This window comes from Aedes albopictus, chromosome 3, assembly GCF_035046485.1.
Source record: "Aedes albopictus strain Foshan chromosome 3, AalbF5, whole genome shotgun sequence".
NCBI classification, from domain to species: Eukaryota; Metazoa; Arthropoda; class Insecta; order Diptera; family Culicidae; genus Aedes; species Aedes albopictus.
Window position 1 is genome coordinate 126943248 of NC_085138.1, and position 23618 is coordinate 126966865.

A 23618-nucleotide genomic window follows, 5' to 3' on the forward strand; every position below is an offset into this window, starting at 1 on the left:
TCCAGTCCGGCGCAGCGTAGCGGTGAAGTGCTTCGTAGCAATTTTCGTTTGTCTGGCAACGAAGGCTGTGCACATGGAGGTTGTTGCGGACTTGTCGACTCAAGCTTTCTTGGCGGCCTTCAGACGATTTGTTGCAGTCAGAGGAAAGCCGCAGGTGGTCATGTGCGACAATGCCACCAATTTCGTAGGAGCCAACAGAGAATTGGAGGAGTTGCGTCTCCAGTTCCTCGATCAGCAGTTCCAACATACCGTGGTCCGCACAGCTGAAGATGAAGGAATTCAGTTCGAGTTCATACCGGCACGCTCTCCCAATTTCGGTGGACTCTGGGAGGCGGCGGTCAAGTCGTTTAAGGGACATTTTCGGAAGATCGTCGGTAATCAGCAGTTAAGCTACGACGAGTTGCACACCATTGTTCAGCAAGTGGCCGCAATACTAAATTCGCGCCCACTGACTCCACTTAGCAACGACCCTAACGACTATGCTGCCCTAACCCCGGGACACTTTCTGGTTGGAAGACCCCTGACAGCGGTGCCTGAACCCGATTTGCAGGAGATACCAGAAAATCGGTTGGCAGTCTGGCAGCGATCGCAAGAATTTGTGCAAAGACTCTGGCGGAAATGGAAGACGCACTACCTGTCAGACTTGCATAATAGGACCAAATGGACGAGAAAACGCGACAATATCAAGATCGGCACCATGATATTGGTGAAGGAGGACAATTTGCCTCCACAACGGTGGAAATTGGGGCGAGTCACCGAAATCTACGCCGGCTCGGATGGAAACGTCCGAGTAGTGAACGTTCGCACCAAGGACGGGATCTTCAAGCGAGGTATCTCCAAGATCTGCGTTCTCCCTATCAAGGATAATGCATCCACAGACGAAGAGCAGTAGTCTCTTCCATCGTTAGTGCTTCGGCACTGCGGGGGTCTTCACCATGAAGGCCTCCGCTTTCCAGTTAGGTAGTTGTCTTATTGAATAATTCAAAAAGCTCAAGGAATGTTTATCCCCCATAGCCACCGGCGTTCCCTACGGGGACGCCCGTCACCATGAAGACATCGCGTCGTTATCTGGTCCAAGCTGTTCCAATCCGTCAATCACGCTGTGATTCGTCATGTAATTGTCTGGCATGCCCTATCCATGATGTCCATATCGTCCGTCCAATCATCAATAGCTCGTTGTGACGTCAATTTGTTTCAACCATGAACTAACCACTCTCGCTGAAAGGTCATAGCGCATCCACCGTTCAACCAACGTCAATTCCCACGAGCAACTGGTACCATTGCTCGGCATCGCTGCATTCGCAATCAACAAGTCGTCCACTGGGCCTGATCAACCCGACCGGAGGACTATCGTTGTCGTCGCAGCATCGTATCATCGTAGACCGCTACTGACCAACCCAAACCCCTCGAAGCGACACTCCGGTTGTCGTCATCGGTGCCTGGGGCACCCGCGGAGGCCAGGAGGCCTCCGCTCCAGGCAAGTTCTGTTCTAGTTCATAAATTCAAGGTAAAAAGCACCCGTTCATTTCTAGCGTCGATTGATGTCACCTTTCCACCCGAGGACGAAGGACACCGTCAGCGAAGCCACCCACTATTAGAAACGGTATGGTTCGACCGTGCCGCGAGAACGGCGGTGTACAGCAGCGTAGAACGGCTATCAATCCATCCATCGAAGTCATCACTCCAAGCCAAAAGGAATCAAATTTCGTCGCCGTCGTTGTAGTCGTGCTTCAGCAGAAGTCAATAGTAGCCACCATCAACATCGTTAGGACGTAGTCCCATCCAGCGTCAAACAACAACCGCCCGGCAGTGGCATCGACACTAGCCAGGTCATCGTTCTCCACTTCAATAATGCAGAAAGTGATAGTATATAAGAATACCAAAATCAAAACAAACTAGGAAGTAAATAGCAGGTAGAAATTAGCATTCTAGATTCAGTTAGGTCCACTACAGTGTCGGTCGAAACATTCAGTCCAGATTTTGATTGAAATCCCTATGATTTCAAGGCGGCCGGCATGTTTAGGAGTAGCTCTACTAGTAACCCTAACATGTTCCACACGATCAGAGGATCGATATCTCTTTTACCCTCATTATTATTATCAGATTGTCTCGCATAGTCCAGGTAGCTTGTCGTGGAACCGAATCGATCGCGATCGGTTGTATTCGCGCGTATATTCACCACACTGACCCTAGGGTATCGCTTTATATACTCAGGGCAGTCAGTTAGCTCTCGATCGTGCGTGCATGAGCATTAAATTAAAATGCAATACAATTCTTTTGAGCCCCAATAAAAGTGTAGTTCTCTCGGAGTTAAGTAGAATAAAGTGTTTCGTTTGCCCACTATTAACCGCGTGTGTTCTGAGTGCAATTGAACGAATTCCGCTAAAGTGTCCGAACCAGGGTAGTCTCCAACGGTACCGGTAAGAACACAAGCAAAAAGGTTCATAAAACCCAGTGCAGAAAAAGCCAGGTCCATACTGAATCTAAACAAAAGAGATCTCAGGGTAATTACTGGTCTGATGACTGGCCACTGCCCGAGTAAATATCATCTAAGTAAGATTGGAAAAATGCAATCCTCCGAGTGTCGTTTCTGTCAAACGGAAAACGAAACTGCCGAGCATTTACTCTGCAACTGCGGAGTGCTGTACCATCACAGATTCGCGATATTTGGTAAAGGGTTTCTAGAGCCCTTGGAAATTTGGAGAAGTAATCCCAACAGGGTAATAAACTTTATAAAACGAGTTGTGCCTAGTTGGGATCAGGTGTTACATCAACCATTGTCCATCACAGCTCAATTGTGACAGGATACTTGACTAGCACCAAATTAAATATGGGTCATACCACAATATTCCTAAATAATGGACGCAGTGGTTAAAAGGCTCTACAGATGAGGAAAAAAAACTGTGGAAGTGCTTATAGTACACATAGTACATAGCTGGGAAGCAGGTTTTGTCTCAATGTGGACGTTACGGCAGGTTGAAGACCCCATACCCAGTCAACACACGATCGTATATGATGTTGAAAAGGATGCAAAAGTGGAGGCTTTACACGCGGTTAAATGGAAGCAGGTACGCATATGGCCTCCACTTTAGAATCCTATTCAACATCATATAGCAGCATTTCTCAAACTATGGGTCGCGACCCACTGGTGGGTCACGAGCTGAATTTTAATAGGTCGCGAAATATTGGGTGATATTGTAAGAAATATCTTATTAATATTATGTCAAATGATATTGTTGGCCACTTTCTAATTTGTTATTTAATGACACTTTGCTTCGCCATGATTCTAGTCAAACTTTTGTACTAGGAGTCTTAGCCTGTAGTATATTAAATATTGAAACTACTGTCTGCGTTGTAAAATCGATTTAAGTTTTTCGATAATTTTTTAACCAGAAGGTTTAAAATTATGATAAAATCATAGATTTTCTTTGTATTCTGGAGAAACTGGGTTTAAGTTGTTTCTTGCAGTTTGCATTTTCTGTTGCAAAAAATGCTAAAGTCGACAAGAACTCAAAGAACGTTTGATAATTTCCACTCAATTATCTGTTTATATTTACCAAACTGCAGTAAAGCTAAACTTCGATGAAATTCTTTTGAATTTTGATAATCACCACCTGTTGTTAATATAGAATATAATTTTAAGTCCAATCTGATTGATGATTTTGCACCAAAACCACGATACAAAATGCTTGATTTCGTTTACTTTAATTTCTAATTTTGACTTTTCCAAAAAACAAATATAAAATAGTATAATTTAGTGCTACGCAAGTTTACTAAAACCTATGAAAGCGATAAAATGTATTTATTGAGAAAGTCAATCCAATTTTTCCAAAATGACTTATGTTATGATACAACGAGCTGGTGGGTCGCCAAATTCCTTAACAATCAAAGGTGGCTAGCAAGCTGAAAAAGTTTGAGAACCCCTGTCATATAGGACTTTGTGTTAGCTGGGTAACCATTTGACCTAATGACCAATACACTAAAATCTCAATTTATGCATGTTATTTTTATGCACTTTTAATTTATGCACCTTTTTTTATGCCCAGGGGCGTTTATAGGGAAGAGAAGGGAGGTTACAGGGCACTTTAGGGGTCCCAAGTGGTTTAAGGGGGTACCAGGTGATCTCACGGGCCGTTCAAGGGTTCCGTTGGGTTTAAGGGGGATTTTGGAGGCATTTCAGGATGTTTCAGAGCGTTTTTAGCGGGATTCAAAGGCATTACGGATGCGCTACGGAGGAGTTTTCGGGGGTTTCGGAGCGTCACAGGTGCGTTACATGGGATCCGTGGTAGACATGGATAACTCACTCGCGAGTCGACTCAATGAATCGATTCGCAAAACCGAGTGAGTGAGCCGTGATTCTTTCAAAAGAGCTCCTCCTCTCCTCTTCTTGGCGTAACGTCCTCACTGGGACAAAGCCTGCTTCTCAGCTTAGTGTTCTATGAGCACTTCCACAGTTATTAACTGAGAGCTTCCTCTGCCAATGACCATTTTGCATGTGTATATCGTGTGGCAGGCACGAAGATACTCTATGCCCAAGGAAGTCAAGGAAATTTCCTTTACGAAAAGATCCTGGACCGACCGGGAATCGAACCCGTCACCCTCAGCATGGTCATGCTGAATACCCGTGCGTTTACCGCCTCGGCTATATGGGCCCCATTTTCTTTTCCTTCAAAAGAGCTACGATTCACTAATGTTCATTACGATTCCAGCGAATGCTGTGCACTTAAGGATGATTTAAGGCAGTAAGGCAGAACGTCCTAATCTTTACCAATTGTTATCTTTTCATATTTGTATTGAGTGGGTGGCTCGTGCCATTCGATTGATTCGATTCTTTGGTGCAATTAACGAAAATCTGCCCATGCTCAGACGTTTGTGCAAACCGTCAATGTCCGTATCATGCAAGTGGATCTTCTCGAAAAAAAAAAGACAAAAATAAACGAAAAGGAGTCGATTCACTTCCAGTCAAGGGGCCTGCAACTCTAAACTTTCTAGTGAATATACTATTTGGCTCTCGATAGTATTTTATAGTATTTCTAGTAAATATCATCGAAAGTTTTGGATCTAAGCAGCTGTTGCTATCGTTGTTGTTAAGGAGTTAAGGACATCCTGTATGCTTTGTTTTTCACACCACAACCAAATGTCAGCAGCTCTGTTTCCACTTCAGTAAGTTCAGTGAATATTGTGATCTTTTCAGTTTAAAATGATGCATTTTACGGCAAGTAGCAGTCATACAATATAAGTCCATTTGAATATAAATTTTTATAATTATACAATCAATTCCTCAGTCGCTGTTCCGGTAAGCAGTGCCATCAGGACGTCTCAAAAGGGACAAAATCCAACTGGGTGCCAGTAACATTCTTAGAGACCTTTCAAAGAGGATGCGGTGCCCTGAAAAAAAAACAAAACCAAGGCAAACCCTTTTCCCTCTGTGATTTCCTGTGTAATCCTCTCAGCGCACGTAACAACGAAAAATAAAACAGACATGGAGGCTAGCATGGAGGAGACTGAACTACGAATCACGCACTTATGAAATTTACCCACGTTTGAATTAAGTGATTTTTCGGAAAGCAGAAATTATAATACAAATATCTTGTGAACTGTTATTCATTTTGTTTCATCAAATTATTATTTAAGCATAAATAAAACGAACAAAATTTAGATTTCATTTTGGTTTATGTGTGCTTATTAAACAAGCTTAAACGTTCATAAAAACCCCTCACTGATGTCCATCCAGTACAGTGGTAATTTCGATTAATATTTTTTGTAATTGCGTTGCATATTCCCCTACTTTTCACTCGCGGCAAGGGCAATATAACGGCCTACTTTTCTTCACTAAAACAAAAGTGCCGAAAAGTACTACTTTTCGGCACTCTTAAGAGTGCTGAAAAGTAATACTTTTCGGCACTTTTGCCAGCGCACACTTTTTCCCAACTACTACCACTTCCGTTGATACAACTGCTGCTTCTATATTCACTGAGCAGCTCGAGTCCGAAACAGGATGATTTAGATTCTGATTCAGACTGCAGATCAGGTGTAGATGCTGTAGCTGGAACTGCTTTCGCTCTTGCCTATGCTGCTGCATGACGATGACGGGAGCTTGAAAATTCGTGACACCCAGCCTACCACAGCCTACCTGATCGAACAAAAATACAACGCAGGCATGCTTGGAGGCGCGCACGTGGTTTCTCTTGTTACATGTTTGTGTTACAAGAAGAGATTAAACTTTGCGATATTTTTGCAATTACAAAAAACTTTGTATGCAACTCGTTGCAAAACTCGATTTTTTCAGCACTCGTCGTATTTATCCAACTCGGCAAGCCTCGTTGGATAAATGTACGACTCGTGCTGAAAAAATCATCATTTTGCAACTTGTTGCATAAATAACTATTTTACAACTAAGCTCAAAACCTGAAGACATCATCGTGACTTGATCGTGAATACGGAGCAAAAAGCGTATTATAGAATTCAACATAAATCACGACTTGAGAGCTGCAATGGACAAGAGAATCTTGGTAGCAATCAAGATGTGAACTCTATAAAACCAAAACCATACAATAAAAGGCGGGGTCGAGGTTCCCTGGGATTCTTCAACCCAGACCTTCTGGGCCAGAAGCAACTGTTATGGAAAAATAGTCCTTTCAACACAATTCCAAACCCGGTGACGTTTGTTTCACTTCAAATCTTCATCGCAGCAAGCTGCTTACTTGGATCTGATTTTTGAATAGTATTTCCTAGTATTTCCTAGTATTTAAGGAAACCAGAAGAAGTTTAGAGTTGCAGGCCCCTTGCTTCCAGTTGATAAAATATCCGAAATGAATTAGGTACTGAATCGATCAAAAGAGTCGACTTTCGGAATATGAAGCGATTCACTCTCAAAATTGAATCAGTTTTCCCATCTCTAGTCCGTGGGAGTTTTAGGGGGATGTTGGATTCATTCCAGGAAGTTTCAGAGCATTTCCGGCGGGCTTCAGAGGCGTTACGGAAGAGCTTTTGGGGGTTTCGGAGCGTCGCAGGTGCGTTACATGGGGTCCAAGGGGGTTTTAGGGGGACTTTGGAGGCATTCCAGGATGTTTCAGAGCGTTTCCGGTGGAATTCATAGGCGTTACGGAAGCGTCACGGAAGCGTTACGGAGGAGTTTCCGGGGGTTCCGGAGCGTTACATGGGGTCCGAGGGGTTTTAAGGGGTAATTTGGAGGCATTTCAGGAAGTTTCAGAGCATTTCCTATCCCAAAATCCTTTGGATTGCCCCTGAAATGCTATTTAATTTAAAGATGTTCTTGAAACCCCTGATATGACCCTGACCTGAAACATCTCGAAACGGCCTTGAAATGCTATCATACGCCCCTAGAATCCCTAGGAACGCCCTTAAAATGCTCCTGATACCCCAGAAATTCTCTGAAATTACTCTGAAATGCCGTGAAACGTCCCTCAAACCCCTTGTAACGCCTTTTAAAGGCGTCTGACATCCCCTGAATTGCCCTTAAAACACCTTGAAACGTCCCCGAAACCACCTCAATTCTATTGAAATTCCCCTGAATTTCCCGTAATCCCGTGGAAAGGCCATCAAAATCTGACAGAACGCCCTTAAAAGGCGCCCCAAATCCTCTGAAACAACCCCCTGAAAGGCCCCTGAAGCCCCTTGGAATCCCCTTTTCTGGGCTCACTGGGAACTTTATGGAAACCCCTTTAGTTCCACCTCAAATGCCCAGGAGCAAGACTTGTTCTCTCTAACTAGATTCCCTCATTAACCCTCTAATACCCAAATTTTTGATTTTGATCTAAATATCATTTTTCGTCATCTAAAATCGATTTAAACATGTTTTGGAAGATGATTCTTTTCAATTCTCGATTTTGTGAATTTCAGTTTTTGATTTTTCTAATTTTTATTTTTTAACATTCCCACACTTTTATATTTTTCCTGGAAGCCAATTTGGGGAACGGATTTTTTGAGACGAAAACATTTTGAGATTTTATGATGATTGTTGAAATATTAGGGGGATTCACTAAACAGCGTAAACCGATTAAACTGATTAAACGTTGCGATCACCAAGGCAATCTTTGATTATTTCATTCGCAAATTCATGAAACATTTCAAATAAGCAGAAAATCATGGCTTACGCAGCAATTTAATCTGTTTAGTGAGTACCCCTATTATTATTTAAAATTTTTTTCATAGAAAATTTTATTTTCCGTGTTATTTTAAGGAAAATAATTTGAGAGTGTATTCGATTCCCTTAAACTATTAAACAAGGATAGAATGATTTGGGAAAAATTTAAAATATGTTAATTGTAGCGATTCAATACAAAATAAACAATGACTTCTAAAAGGTGACTAAAACATCAATTTTTCAATGATTTAAAAAAATGTAAATACGCTTTAAAATACACCAAAACCCATTTTGAGATATACAGAACAGACCTAAATATCAGCCAAAAATATAAAAAAAATGATTTTCCACGAAACAAAAATTACAAAAATGCTCAAACTATACCCCGTCTAAAGGCGGGATTGGGTATTAGAGGGTTAAAGCCCAATCTTAATTTATGCATAAATTTTCCTCATTTTTGCCTTTCTCGTACACCAAGTGTACTGGAAAAGCTATATCACAGACAAACAGACGTAACACTGGCGAAATTTCCATCGACCACGCTTTTAACGATCATTTTAAATTTTCATAGTTGTGGCTTTCACAACCAGAGGCGCGCGCATCGTTTTTATATGTGTTTGACGTTTCACACTAGCCCCTTCTGTTGACGATATGGCACAACACAGTGATTCGTGCAACTTTTCCACCAGGTGATGGTAGTGTGAACTGGGCGATGGATTTCCATGAAAATCGTTCAAGGTGTTACGTCTGTTTGTCTGTGGCTATATGTTCACTCCAAAAATGACTTTTTGATAGAAGGCCCGGAGGGTCGAGTCACATATAACAATCAACTCAGCTCGACGAATTGAGGCGATGTCTGTGTGTATATGTGTGTGTATGTGTGTGTATATGTGTGTATGTGTACAAAAAAAACTCACATCACTTTGGCAGTAAACCTCAACCGATTTTAATGATCGATGGCTCGTTCGACGCGGAACCTGGTCCCATTGTTTCCTATTGAAAATGGTTCGGATCGGTCCAGCCGTTCCGGAGTTATGGCCATTTAGGTGTTCCAGACCGGTACCCCAGGAAGGGGCCAGATATGAAAACGCTCCAAACCCATCCATGCGACACATTAAACTACGGCATTTTCAATAACTTGATGAATGATAGGCAGGAAAATGGTCTTAGACCATACCTGAATCGGTAGTATCCCGGAACCGGTTCTGGGTGACCCGCCGGAAGTGGCCAAACATAAAAGTGAATTAAACTCATGCATGCGACATATCAAACCGCTGCTTTTTTGATAAACTAATGAACAGTAAGCAAGAAAATAGTCTCAGACCATATCTGAACCAGTTGTGTTACGGAACCGGTTCCAGTGTCCCGCCGGAGGTGGCCAAGTATAAAAATCAACCTAACCCATGCATGCGAAATATTAAATAGTGGCTTTTTTGATATCCTGATTAGACATGGGTAACTCACTCGCGAATCGACTCAAAGAACCGATTCGCGAAACCGAGCGAGTGAACCATGATTCTTTTCAAAAGAGTTACGATTCGCTGGAGTTCATTACGAGTCCAATAAGTTGCGGAAAAATGTTATGACTGCGCATTTTAATGATGGTTAGAAAAAGAACATCGCAATCTTTGTCAATCGATTATTTTTCATTCGTGTAATGTATAGCCGGCTCGCGCTAGTGATTCGAGTCTTTATTGGAATGAATGAAAATCTGTGTATCCTGCATTGCACTGCGTCATGCTCAGAAGGTTGAGTCGACGTCCATACCTTGCGAGCTGATTTTTTACAAAAACTGGACGTATAAGAAAGGAGTCCACTAACATCGAAATATGACTTTTTCCGTCAAATTCCGGAAATGAGTTAATGAATCGATCAAAAGAGTCGACTCTTTTTTGAGAGTGAATCGGAAGCGATTGGTTCAAAATTGACTGAGTTATAGTGGAAAACAGACGAATATAAAAGCCACCGCCGAAGTGGCGCGATACCCTGAATGAAAAAAAAACCTCGCTCCAACCAGTCAACTTTTTGGATTCCATTTAGGTCCCATATGAACTGTACAAAATTTTAGCGCAAGCGATTCAAAGTTTGCATAGGATTTACTAAGGGAAATGTTAAACTTCCGGACAAAAAATCCCAGAGCACGCCTCTTGTCTCCTTAATTCCAATCGCTTCTTGTAGAAACATCACTTGTGAATTATTCCTTCGAAGACCGCTGTATATCACTGTGACATTTGATCATATTTCAATTTGACAAATGTCGAATGGGAGGAGTACGAATTAAAAAGAGTCATATTAAAGAGTAATTGATACGTGGGGTTTGACCGTACATAACATTTTGTCAAAAATTAATTTGAATGTCATTCCTAGACCTTTACGGACGCGAACGTTTTTAAGGTTACACTTTCAACGCACTGACTATGCTCAACAAGAGTCAATTAGACGAACATGTGCCGTTTTCAATTGCGTGTTTGATTTTATTGATTTATTTGATTTGATTTTAATATTAGTATTGATGTTATCCATAATCGTATAAGTTCAACTTTATGATAAATCTGTTAGTTTTTAAGTTCATTCATGTAGACTCTTGTGTTCGATGAATAAAAGAAAAAAAAACTATACTTGAGAGACCCGGTAGAGCTCCGGACCCAGTTTCGGGTATCCCATCGACCAAATGCACCATGCGACACATCAAACCACGGCCTTTCTAAATACCTGAGGAACGATTAGCTAGAAAATAGGCTCAAACCACATTAGAGACTATCGGTAGGGTTGCAGAACCAGTGTTTGGTGCTTCGCCGGAACTACGAAAGTGAACAAAATCAATACAAACGTTAATTGTGTGTAAGAGAACAAAACCTTGGTAAATTAAACCCACATACAAACATACTATACTCACTACATATCGTTATTGTTTTCAACGGTTGATTCAATTATTAATCAGTTTGCAAATTGAATGCTTACGGTACACGCATTGTTTTTGCTCCTGTTTGACGTTTATTCACTACCGCCGTCTAGCTAGCGGATCGCAATTTGTTCCAAGTGATATGTCTGTTTATCTATGCTGAAGCGATCTCATCCAATCACATACTTTCAGATTCCTGAGATTCAAATGTTATGCTTCTGGTAAAAATTTCTATGAATTTTGTAATCTATGATATGATAATAAAATATAACCTAAAGTGTGCAGAAAAAAAAAACATTGTTAAAGATCGTAAAGATCGCAAAGTGATCTGGGATTGTTTAAAAAGTTATATCTTAGCTTGTAAGTGTCGTCTTGATATTGATCGGCCTCCAGTGTTAATAAAGGTGCTCGAACAGTCAACTGAAAAGTCTGATATTTTTCAGTTCTGCTTATACGTTGAACATAACGTCGGACTTTGTGCCATCAATAAGTTTTAAGTCAATTCAATGATGGCTTGGATAAAATGCTTGCTTTTCTAATAAAGTATCAGGATTCAGAACACTTTGGCCTACATCGACGGAAAGATCATAAGAGCATATTCGACGAGAAAGGCACTATCACCACTAGGTGGATTAATTTGTTTTTTTTTTTTAATTTATGCACAATTATTATTTTATGCACCCCCATCATAGTGTGCCGCGCCTATTGACGGAAGTGAAAATTTTTCGCTCCCGTCATTTATTTTCAATTTTTTAATCAAATTTTTCTAATTTTTAAATCCTGATGTTCGCGATTGGTGTATCAGTTTTGGTTGCGATTGTGCTGAAAAGAACGTTGGTGTGATCCAGTTAGCCCGGACCATTTAATATTCCAAGGCAGAAAAGAAGGAGAAGAAAGTTCCGTGTGCCGTGTTCGTCGGGAGTTTCGCTCAGAAAAAGTGTTTTGTGCATCAAAATGTACGTTGGTGCAGTGTTGGACGTTCAAAATAAAAATGCTCCTTGCATCGCCGAAAACGTGGCTACGCAATGACTGCGCAACTCCCGCTGGAGCTGGTTGGATCCCTGGTTGATGTGGCGATTCCATTTCACTATCGAATTTTGGGAGCAGGACGCAGAGGCATTTCTGCGGTTGAAATAAGAAGGACCAAGCGTTTAGGTTGAGGTTGGTGTACCTGTGGCATACGCCAGCTGCTATTCTTGGAGCAAATTATTGGAACGATTCGAAGTATCGTATGGGTGAGATTGTTCTTTTTTCAACATGTAGTACAATTGATTCATAAAGGTTAACTTAATCCTCCATACCAGGCCCGTGCACAGAAGTGGCGCCAAGGGAGGGGTTTTTCCCATTTTCGGCAAAAGGCGGAGGGGCGCCTAGTGTATGGATCATCAATAATGGGGAGGGTTTAACACCCAAAACCCCCCCCTTGTGCACGGGCTTGCTCCATACTCTCTCAGGTGTAATCAGGTAATTTTTTTTATTGTATTCCAATATTTTCCACTGTATATCTTTACTTACGCTCTTTCGCAATATCATTCTGTTTTATAATATTCTAAAATTTTAATGTTCATATTGCTGGGTCTACACACACACACGGGGAGGGGTAGCCTACGGGAGTTTTATGAACTGATGACCGGACTTAAGTTCGTGGAGTAGCCAGTCTTTTGTCATGAGCTAGCAACTTTTTGTTGACTACCGAAGGAATTCAGCGATTTTAACTCACCCTGCTACAACAAACCAACAGGTAGATCATTCCCTCCCGGAATGATTCTGCAGCCATAGGTAATCCTTGCGATGTTGGTGGGTACACTTCTATCATCATCATCATCATCATCATCAATTATTATTTTATGCACCCCCAGTCATGTGAATAAATTGAGGTTTTAGCGTAATAACTTTTGTAATTATATATGATTTTGATCTCAGAAATTTAATCCGCTGGATAACCTTTGTTCAACAGAACACACTGGATGTAATGTTATTTTAATTATTCATGTGAAACCCATCAAATAAAATAAAGTCCCTGATGAAGGTACTAAATGCGACTGAAACGGTGAACAAGATTATATATAAGTATTTTAATTTTGTCGAGACTGAAAAGGACATTTTCAAACTACATTCCATCACATTTTGCTTGCTCATCGCAAGTAGGCACCTGAATTGATCCGAGCTTTTTCCTTTGAGAACGTAGGGCATTTCTCTGTTCTCCTTGAAGGCTCTGTCAATTTATCGCCTATGGCACTCTCAACTAATATCCGGAGGAAAAAAGGATCATGCGGCAAGTTTACGTAGACAACCGCAAAAGGGGAATGAAGAAGATGTAAAGTTACATCCGTAGACTTCATTATATGTAAACACAAGGGCAGTTAAGCAAGCTATTTTTCCGGATGTGCTAAGCGATCCATTTGCAAACCCGGAAAAATAATTTATACCATCATTTGAACTTTTAACATTTTCGGGCACCAAAACTATATAGGGGCTATCCATTCATTACGCAAGGGAAATTTTACGATTTTTCAACACTCCATCCCCCTCTTGTAAGATTTTTTGTATGAGAACCCAAATATGTTTGTATGGCGCGTAAGATTTCTCAAACCCCCCCTTCCCCCATAAACCCTTACGTAATTAATGGACAGCCCCATAGGGAAGTGGAACCATCTCGGCAGGTGTCCTATTTTGGGCACGTTTCTGCTATAACTCAGCCAATTCTGAACCAATTGACACAATTTTTGGAACGCGATGAGATACGTGTAGTATCTAGCCGTGTACAAAATTTCAAGTCAATTGGTTTGGAATTGACTGAGTTGTAGCGAAGAGTGCCCAAAATACCGGCCGCTGCCCAAGTGGTTCGCTAACTGCCTTAATATAACTTATTATAACACTTGGAATAACTCAGGCCCAAATATGGTTAAAAAACAATGCAACACCAAACAGCTATTTATGATAGTCGTATATGTATGTGCTTCGGTATAATTATTCCTATACGTGCTAATTGACGACACTTTCCCTTTTTTCTCCCTAATCCCATTTCAGGTTATTGGCCCTTCGGCGTCACGTGGTGTAACATCTACGTTACGTGCGACGTGCTGGCCTGCTCGGCCAGCATCCTCCACATGTGCTTCATCAGTTTGGGACGGTATTTAGGCATCCGGAATCCACTCGGGAGCAGGCATCACTCGACCAAACGATTAACTGGCATCAAGATAGTTCTAGTGTGGCTGTTGGCCATGCTGGTTTCGAGTTCAATTACCGTTCTAGGTATGTGTGTATGTACGTACGTAGGTGTTCTTATGTCTATCTATAATAATCATCGTTTTTGTTCAAGTGGAAGAGGTGCTTCATCGCTTATCATGCCGATGGCAGACTCCACTTGATATCACCACAGAGCTCCGCAATCTGAATTGCTGCTTCAGGTTACTGTAGTGGGAGGTGAAATTGATTGTTGTCGCAAACAATTGTGTTGTTTTCTTAGAGTCCACCACTCAGACAAATTTACCATAATTAATAAATCAGTTTCGAAATTGAATCTTATACCTACTGTTTGGAAATGTTTTGAAATGGTCATAAAAATTCAAAGCATTCTTATTGTTCTACAAACAAGGGTTTTCGGGTAAAATTGATTGAGTGTATGTTCACCAATTTAAGATCAATGCATTATTTTTCTGAAACACAGCTGAATAACAGCTGAACAACTTATTGGTCAAACTTACCGGACACTACAGCTCTTGATGTCGCTAGAGTGGAATTATTTTTAATTACAAAAAGCCTCGGACAAATTGATCCATTGCCACTTACCGTCGTCGTCGTCGTCGCTTCTCGTCGACCAACCTCTTCTGGCGTTTCCGGGGTGGGGTGGTTCTGATCCCGAACGAAAGTGTCCCCGTTAAATAAAGCTTAATTTAGACTACCCTATCGAGAACTTCCGTCAGCTGCTGCTGCTGCTGCTGGCTGTTGTTCACGCTTATTGGCCATAAACTCGTGTTATTAAACATTTTCGCCTTTTCTGCTCGACCGTTTCCATTCCATTAGGTATCATCAACAAGAACAACATCATGCCCGGTCCCCAGGAGTGCGTTATCAACAACCGGGCGTTCTTTGTGTTTGGCTCGCTGGTGGCCTTCTACATCCCCATGGTGATGATGGTCGTTACGTACGCTCTCACGGTACAGCTGCTGCGGAAGAAGGCTCGCTTCCTGGAGGAGCATCCGGAGGGGGAGCTGTTTAGAAGGTACATATAACTGGGAATTGGGGATTTATTTCTGTTCGGTTGTTGGTTCCAGCTACAGCAGGTGAATTTCGACGTATGATTGGTATTAAATTGCATTTCGCTACCTTTCCTTGACATTCTTTATTGCGTTCGGAATAGTGTACCATGCAAACGCCAGTTGGTTTATATTGCTTTGCTATAAATGGATTGACAAAAATCTAAAGATAGGACTTTGTGTCGAGCTTTTTCAAAGATGGGAGAGCTATGAGACGGCTTGAGGCAATAATTAGTGAGACTCTCTTGAGTATAGGTATCCAATAACTAGATCTCCAGTATAATGCGAATATTTTTACTCAGAAAATTTTGTTTAATCAATCAAGTGTTGAGTTCCCTGTTTGTTCAAGGTTCTGCATGAATTCGATAGAGTACATGCTATCGAACCCACAGGCGTATCTAGTGATCCTTCCCAATGCAAGGTTTTAATTTACAGATGCATAATGTATCCTACCTTACCTTGAACCCCTCTGAAAGCCACCTTGCTTACTTATTTACTTCTCGATCAGGCTAAGGCCGAGATGGCCTCTGCTGTACATAGTAGTCGTCTCCAGTCCACTCGGTCCATGGCTGTTTGTCTCCAGTTCCGCACTCTGCGTAGGGTCCGCAGATCGTCCTCCACTTGGTTGACCCACTTAGCTCGCTGCGCTCCTCGTCTTCTTATACCGGTCGGATGACTCTCGAGAACCATTTTAGTCGGGTTGCTATCCGACATCCTGATGACGTGACCCGCCCACCGTAGCCTCCGGATTTTCGCGGTGTGGACGATGGTTGGTTCTCTCAGCAGCTGATGCAGCTCGTGGTTCATTCGCCTTCTCCAAGTCCCGTCTTCCATCTGCACTCCGTCGTAGATGGTACGCAACACCTTCCGTTTGAAAACTCCAAGGGCGCGTTGGTCCTCTGCACGTATGGTCCATGTTTTGTGCCCATAGAGAACGACCGGTCTAATCAGCGTTTTGTAGATGGTCAACTTCGTGTTCCGGCGAACTTTATTCGATCGTAGAGTTCTGCGGAGTCCAAAGTAAGCACGATTTCCTGCCACAATGCGCCTCTGAATTTCTCTGCTGGTGTCGTTGTCGGCGGTCACCAGTGAGCCCAAGTACACGAATTCATCAACCGCCTCGATTTCATCACCGTCGATATAAATTCGGGGTGGTGGGCGCGGTGATTCCTCCCTGGATCCCTTTGCCATCATATACTTTGTCTTCGACACATTAATGACTAATCCGATTCGGCTGGCTTCACTCTTTAGTCGGATATACGTTTCCGCCATCGTCTCAAATTTACGAGCTATACTATCAATACCATCAGCGAAACCAAGCAAACGAACGGACTTCGTGAAAATCGTCCCACTCGTGTTTATCCCCGCTCTTCTTATTACACCCTCTAACGCGAACAGCAAGCACGAAAGATCATCACCTTGTCGTAACCCTCTGCGAGATTCGAAGGGACTCGAGAGTGTCCCTGATACTCGAACTACGCACATCACTCGATTCATCGTCGCCTTGATCAATCGTATCAGTTTATCCGGGGATCTGTATTCGTGCATAATCTGCCATAGCTGTTCTCGATCGATTGTATCATAGGCCGATTTGAAATCGATGAACAAGTGATGTGTGGGCACGTTGTATTCGCGGCATTTCTGCAACACCTGGCGGATGGCGAACATCTGGTCCGTTGTAGCGCGTTCGCCCATAAATCCAGCCTGATTTTGCCCCACGAACTCTCTTGCAATCGGTGATAGACGGCGGCATAAAATTTGAGAGAGTATCTTGTAGGCAGCGCTCAGTAGTGTGATCGCGCGGTAGTTCCCGCAATCCAACTTGTCGCCCTTTTTGTAGATGGGACACACAATACCTTCCATCCACTCTTCTGGTACACTTAAACCTCTTTTTATGCATGTTATTTTACGCACTTTTAATTTATGCACCTTTTTTTATGCCCTGCATAAAAAGAGGAAAAGCTACTCAGAACCAATATTGTGTATAAGAATATTTAACAATGACGAGAACTATTGCAACAGTGGCCAAGGGGTGTGAACAGGGGAGAGCAAAGGAAGGTCACAGGTACGTTTCTGGTTGTTCCCGAAGGTCTCATCCTCATGTGCGTTACATGGGGTCCTAGTGGGTCTTAAGGGGCTTTCGGAGTCATTCCAGGAGGCCACAGAGCATTTTATCAGAAGCGCTGCGGAGGCGTTTGTAGGGGTTTTGGTTTAGGAAGATTTTTGGAGGCAATTCAGAATGTTTCAAAACATTTTCGGTGGGATTCAGAGGCGTAACGGAAGCGTTACGATGAGTTTTCCCGGGTTTCGGACGGACTTAGGTGCGTTACATGTGGTCGTGGGGGGTTCAGGGGGATCTTGTAGGCATTTCAGGAAGTTTCAAAGGATTTTTAGAGACCCCAACACAATATCTTTTAACCTTTTGGAGCCGATTTGTTTCGACGCAACCTCGCTGGTGTCGAACACGTTTGTTATGCTCGGTTTCATCGCCGGGGTCATAAGGGTTAAAACACCCCTGAAAACCCCTTTGATTTCAAGATTGTCTTGAAACCCCCTGATATGACCCTGACCTAAAATGCTTTGAAACGCCCCTGAAACCTCCGTAATCCCATTGAAACGCTCTTGCAATCATCATAATCAATTTGAAATGCCGCTAAAACCCCTTTGGACGCCTTTAATAGAGTCCATAAACCCCTTGAAATGAACCTGAAAACCCCTTGAAACCCCTTAGAATGTTCCTGAAACACCCTAAAACTCTCTGAAATGACTCTGAAATACCTTTAAACGCCCCTCAAACCTCTTGCAACGTCCTTCAAAGGTTCTTGAGATCCCTTGAACTGCCCCTAAATCCCCTTGAAACGCCCCTGAAACCCACTTAATACTATTGAAATATGTACCGCTGATTTTCCCGTAATCCCATGAAAACATAAAAAAAATCTTGACAGAACGCCCTTGAAAGGCTCCTCAAATCCCCCACTTAATTTGTGCATAAATTTCCCTCTTTTTGTGCCTTTTTATAATTTATGCACATTTTTAATTTATGCAGTCCCAGTCATGTGCATAAAAAGAGGTTCCAGTGTACTACTTCCTCCTCCCAAATCTTGGTAATGACCCAGCTCTCACCAGTGCTTCTCCACTGTGTTTTAGTAACTCGCTTGATAGTTGATCTGCTCCAACGGCATTGTTGTTATTCAACCGGCTAACCTCCTCTTCAATCTCTTGGAGGTTTGTAATGGTCAATTGTCTCGACTGGGCCAATATGAGGTGACCCATCCGTGCCCGAAATCCTTAAATGTCTCTTTAAATGCCCTTGAAATCTCTCTGAAAACTTCCCTGAAATCTTTCTGAAACTCTCATGAAAACCTCTTTGCAACCCTTTCAAAACCTCTGATATCCTCAGGCTCTTCCCTGAACACCCTTCAAATCCTGAAACTATCTCAGACCATTCTTTAGACATTTCCATAACCCTCTGAAAACTCCTCTGGACCTCCAATAAACCAACTTGCATGAAGTGCTAATTATACTTCAAAACACCTCATGGAGCGCTCAAGAACGCCGAAAGCTTTTCATTCTACCTCCTTTAACGTCCACGCCTCGTGACCGTAAAGGGCTACCGGAAGAATCAACGTCTTATATAGAGCAAATTTTGTTTGCGTTTGCAAGTTACGGGACCTAAGCTGGTTACGCAATCCGTTGAAGGCCATATTCGTAGTTGCAATACGCCTTTTCATTTCACGGGAAACGTCATTTTCTTCACTAACTTCAAATACATCCCCATCAATCACTACCTCAGCGCAAACACCACTAGGCCTGCCCCTGTCTCTTCCCGCTACCATGTACTTCATCCTGGTAGAATTGATCGTCATCTCGTTGTCTCTCTATTATGAGGGGCATAAGCTTCCTCCACTGCCCTACGATCGATGCCGATGAGATCTATATAGTCCGCAAAGCCGAGGAGGATGAGCGACCGTGTGATGATACTGTTATTTCTCTGCACGCCAGACCTCCTAATGGCTCCTTCGAGTGGAATGTTGAACAGTGAATTTGAAAGAGCATTACTCTGCGTCAATCCATCCAAGGTCACAAACGCGGTCGTTGTGCCAACCGCGATCCGAATACTTGATTTTGGTCCATTCAGCGTTGCGTGTATCAGACTTATTAGTTTCGCCGGATAACCATGCTCTGACATCATGTGCCAAAGCTCATTTCGTTTCACTGAATCGTATACTGCTTGAAAAACAATGAACAGATGATGAGCCTGCAAGTTATTTTCCCGGAGTTTATCTAGGATCATGCGCGGGTTAAAATTTGATCAGTCGTTGATCGGCCCTCAAGAAAACTAGCATGGTATACGCCAACAAAGGACTCCTCAAAAGGTGTCAGTCTTTGAAACAGGACTCGCGACAGTATCTTATATGCCGAATTTAAAATGGTAATCCCTCTGTAATTGGCACACTCTAGTTTATGCCTTAGATTGGGCAAAGGCCATTCAAACAGCTGGTAGGGAATTGTTCATCCTTCCAAATATTTATAATAATCTAGTGGATTGATTGATGTAGCGCTTCCGTGCTTAAGAAGTTCGACCGGGATCTCGTCCTTCCCAGCAGCCTTGCTGTTTTTCAACTCCTTAAGGGTATTCTTTACCTTATCCGGTGTAGGTGGTTGCAATGCTTGACCGTTATGGTAGTCTTGCTCCTGGGTGCTTCTTCGCTGCTACCGTTAAACAAATCTTCGAAGTGCTCGTTCCACCAGGCTGCCACCATTGTTTTGTCTGTCAGCAAATCGCAGGCGGATTTTTGCGGATTTAGGAAGTCTTCCGAGAACTCCTTTTGGAACGAATTAAGAGATTCCTCCATAAATTCTTTCAGAGATTCCTTCAGCAATTACTCAAAGAATTCCAAATGGATTTCTGCGGGAGTTCTTCCAAGGATTCCTTCAGGATAGCCTCTAGGGATTCCACTTGAAAATGCTCCAGGAGTTCCCCTGGAATGCCTTTACAGATTCCTCCAGGAATTCCTTCCAATTCTTCCAAGGATTCCTTCAGGAAAAGCCTAAATTCTTTCAAGTATTTCTCTAGGTATTCGTCCTCTTGGAATTTCTCCTGGAATGTGTTTACGTATTCCTCAAGAAATTCCTCCAGGAATTTTTAAGCATTTCTTCAGGAATGTCTCCAGGGATTCCTCCACAAATTTCTACGGACCGACTTTCCGGATCAATCCGAAGTCCTCAAATGCTGTTTCAAAATTCGACCGAACATCCCGTGCGAACTTCTATTCCCTCACATGCAAAAGGATAATTTTTGCTCGCGCTCTTCGGTCCTTCACAGCCTCGACCACAGGATCGGTTCCGCAAATTTCCTCGTTGACCAGTTCCCGGGAAGAGGAAAAGAGCTCAATAACAGCATATTTTGATATTGAGATCAAAATGTGATATTGGTTTGATTGATATAAGAGATAAAAGATCTAAAAATAATATCTAAAATTTACTCCTGGAACATCATCATCGGATCAGATTTAGATCTTGTAAGATCTAACCAATAGCAGCAAGCTATTCATTTGATCTTAAAATAACAAATTTTGATATTGTTCAGATTTTTCAGAAACATTTTTCAGATATTATTTTCAGATCTTTTATCTCTTATATCAATCAAACCAATATCACGTTTTGATCGTCAGTATTTCACCCGAGTTCGCACGGCCAAGCAGAAGTACAACAGCCGGTAGGCTTGTCGTACCGTGGATTGCATGGACTCGATTCCGGGTAGCGTCTCCACTTCCGCCTTGCTGGGAATTCTTCGTCGGGCTGACCATCTTGAGTCAAACTTGAAGAGACTTCTTCTTGTGGTTCTTGAAGTTTGAACTTTTTCTTGAGTCTTGAAAAATATCAAGCCTAACTTTACCAAACACTGTGGGCTTCGTGGCCGTGCGGTTAGCGGCGTCAGTCGTCTAGGCGTTTCGTAAGCCTCGGAGTGCGGGTTCGATTCCCGCTCCAGTCGGGGAAAACTTTTCGTCGAACGGAAAATTCTCCATTGGGCCACTGGGTGTTCAGTGTGTTGTCCGTTGTCTCGTGTATGTAATGTTCAGTCTGTGCAGCCTTTGGCTGAAGACGATATAGTGTCTTTTTACAAACACTGTATCTAACAAAATCAACGAACGTGGAAAATCGAAGGGGAAGTTCGCTGTTCCCATAGCAACTCATACATTGAGAATTTCAGAAACGTGAAAAATCCGGGTATTTTTCCACAAATCATACCTAAAAGTGAGTGATACAAATAGTCCTTAACGAAATTCAGCATCTCATGTGAAAATCTCTTTTTGTGCTATATGCTACATATGGTGTTTGGTAAAGTTAGGCTTGATACGCTCTTCACTATCCGAAATCTTTGGGTCCAAAATCATTTGGTAGGATATGGTGAGAGCCAGAGATCAAACTACGTCAGTTTGCAGTGGGAACAAATATGATAAATTTATTTTCTATTTTCTATATATACATATGTCATGGCTTACTAGGACTAATAGTTTGTCGTCTAATTCTGACAATTCCTCCTGAAAATCTTCCAGGAATTCTTCCTGGAATATCTCAACGGACTCCTCCAGAAATTCCTCCACGGATTTCTCCACAAATTCTTTCAGAAATTACTCTTTGAATTCTTCCAGGAATAGCGCCAGGGCTTCCTCCAGGATTTTTCTCGGAATTTCTGAACGGAATTTCTTCAGAAACTCCTCCAGGGAATCCTCCAGGAATTTCTCTAGAAAATCCTCCTAAAATGCCACAATTCCTTTATGAATGCCTCCTTAGATTCCTCTAGAAATTCCTCTATTGGTTCTGCCAGGATTTTTTTTCAGGGGTTCCTCTAAGAATACATCCAGGGAATCCCCCAAAAATTTCTCACAGAATTCCTCCAAGATTTCTTCCAGGGATTCCTCCAATTAATCCTCCGGGAATTTCTCCACGGATTCCTCCAGCAAATCCTCATGTAACTCCTCCTGGAATTCCTCATGGAATTCCCCCAGAGATTCGTTCAAGGATTCCTTCAGAAACTCTTTTAGGATTTTTTTTAGGAATTGCTCCAAAAAAATCCGTCAGAGACTTAGGAATCCCTCAGGGAGTTCCTCCAGACATTCCTTCAGAAATTTCTCCTGGAAAGCCTCAAAACTTTCTCCAGAAATTCTTCAGGATTTCTTCAGGAGCGCCTCCAGGGATTCCTCCATGGATTCCTTCTGAAAATCCTCCAGGTATTCATCCTAAAATGCCTCCACGAGTTTCTCCAGGAATACTTCTAAGGATACCTTCAGCAATTCCTCCAGGGATTCCTTCTGAAATTCCTTCAGGAATAACTCCTAAAATTCTTCTGGGGATTCCTCTAGGTTTTTTTTTTTCGATTTTCTTGAGGGAATCCTCTAGGAGTTTCTTCAAGAATTTCTACAGCAACTTCTCCCGGTATTCCTCATGTAACTCTTCTAGAATTTTCTCGTTGGATTTCTCAGGATTCCTCCACTATTCCTCCATGGATTCCTTTAAGAATTTCTCTAGCGATTCCGTTAAATGTCCTCTCAGGAAATTCTACAGAAATCTCTCTAGGAACTCCTCCAGAAATTACTCCAGAAGTTTTCCAAAGCTTCCTCTAGGATTTTTCCTAGCATTCCTATCGTAATGCCTGCAGGCCTCCATGGATTTCTCCTAGAATACTTCCAGATATTTCTCCAGGAATTCTTTCAGGTGGTTAAGTGATTCTCAAAATGATCCACGGAATGGTATTTTGATGCACGAATTACAAAATTGGTGCATACAATTCAAGTGTGGCGTATTAGATGCCTGAAATCCCAACTGGGTTTCCGCCAGGGATTCCTCCAGGAATTCCACTCGGAATATCAAAAAAGAACAATTTACCATTCTACTTGCTTCGAATTTTCTCATTATTCCTTCGATTTTTGAGTTTAAGTCAATTCCGATTAGAATACCAGACTTGATCGTTTTATTGAACAAAAGCGAGATCTCGTCTTTAATTTTAGGACCCTATTTCTTTATAGATTCCTTGAAAACATCTTTCAGGGATTCCACCTTCGATTTTTCCAGGAATTTTCCAGAGCCTCCTCAAAAAACTCTTACAATGACTCTCCAGGGATTACTCCATAGATTCCTTCTGAAAATCCTCCAGGAATGCCTCTACGGATTCCTCCATAAATTATTCCACCGATTTGTCCAGGAATTCTCCAAGGATATCTTCTGGATTTTTTCTCGGAATTTCTCCAGGAATTTCTTTAGGAATTTCTTTGGTAACCTATCAGATGGAGAATGGAATGCCTTGAATACATTTTCGTGGCAATTGTTTTGATTTACATAGACAAAA

At 42.2% G+C, this 23618-nt stretch overlaps 1 protein-coding gene across 8 annotated transcripts in view; it reads left to right on the forward strand.

The window, feature by feature from the left end:
* The window catches only part of LOC109621281 (D(2)-like dopamine receptor), a 182891-nt gene that overhangs the window by 148018 nt on the left and 11255 nt on the right, over positions 1–23618 (forward strand). For all 8 annotated transcript variants that reach the window (XM_062860612.1, XM_062860613.1, XM_062860614.1 and 5 more), the window contains 2 exons: positions 14040–14264; positions 15036–15234. In XM_062860612.1, the coding sequence (XP_062716596.1) occupies positions 14040–14264; positions 15036–15234 (424 nt within the window). The remainder of the gene's footprint in view (positions 1–14039; positions 14265–15035; positions 15235–23618) is intronic.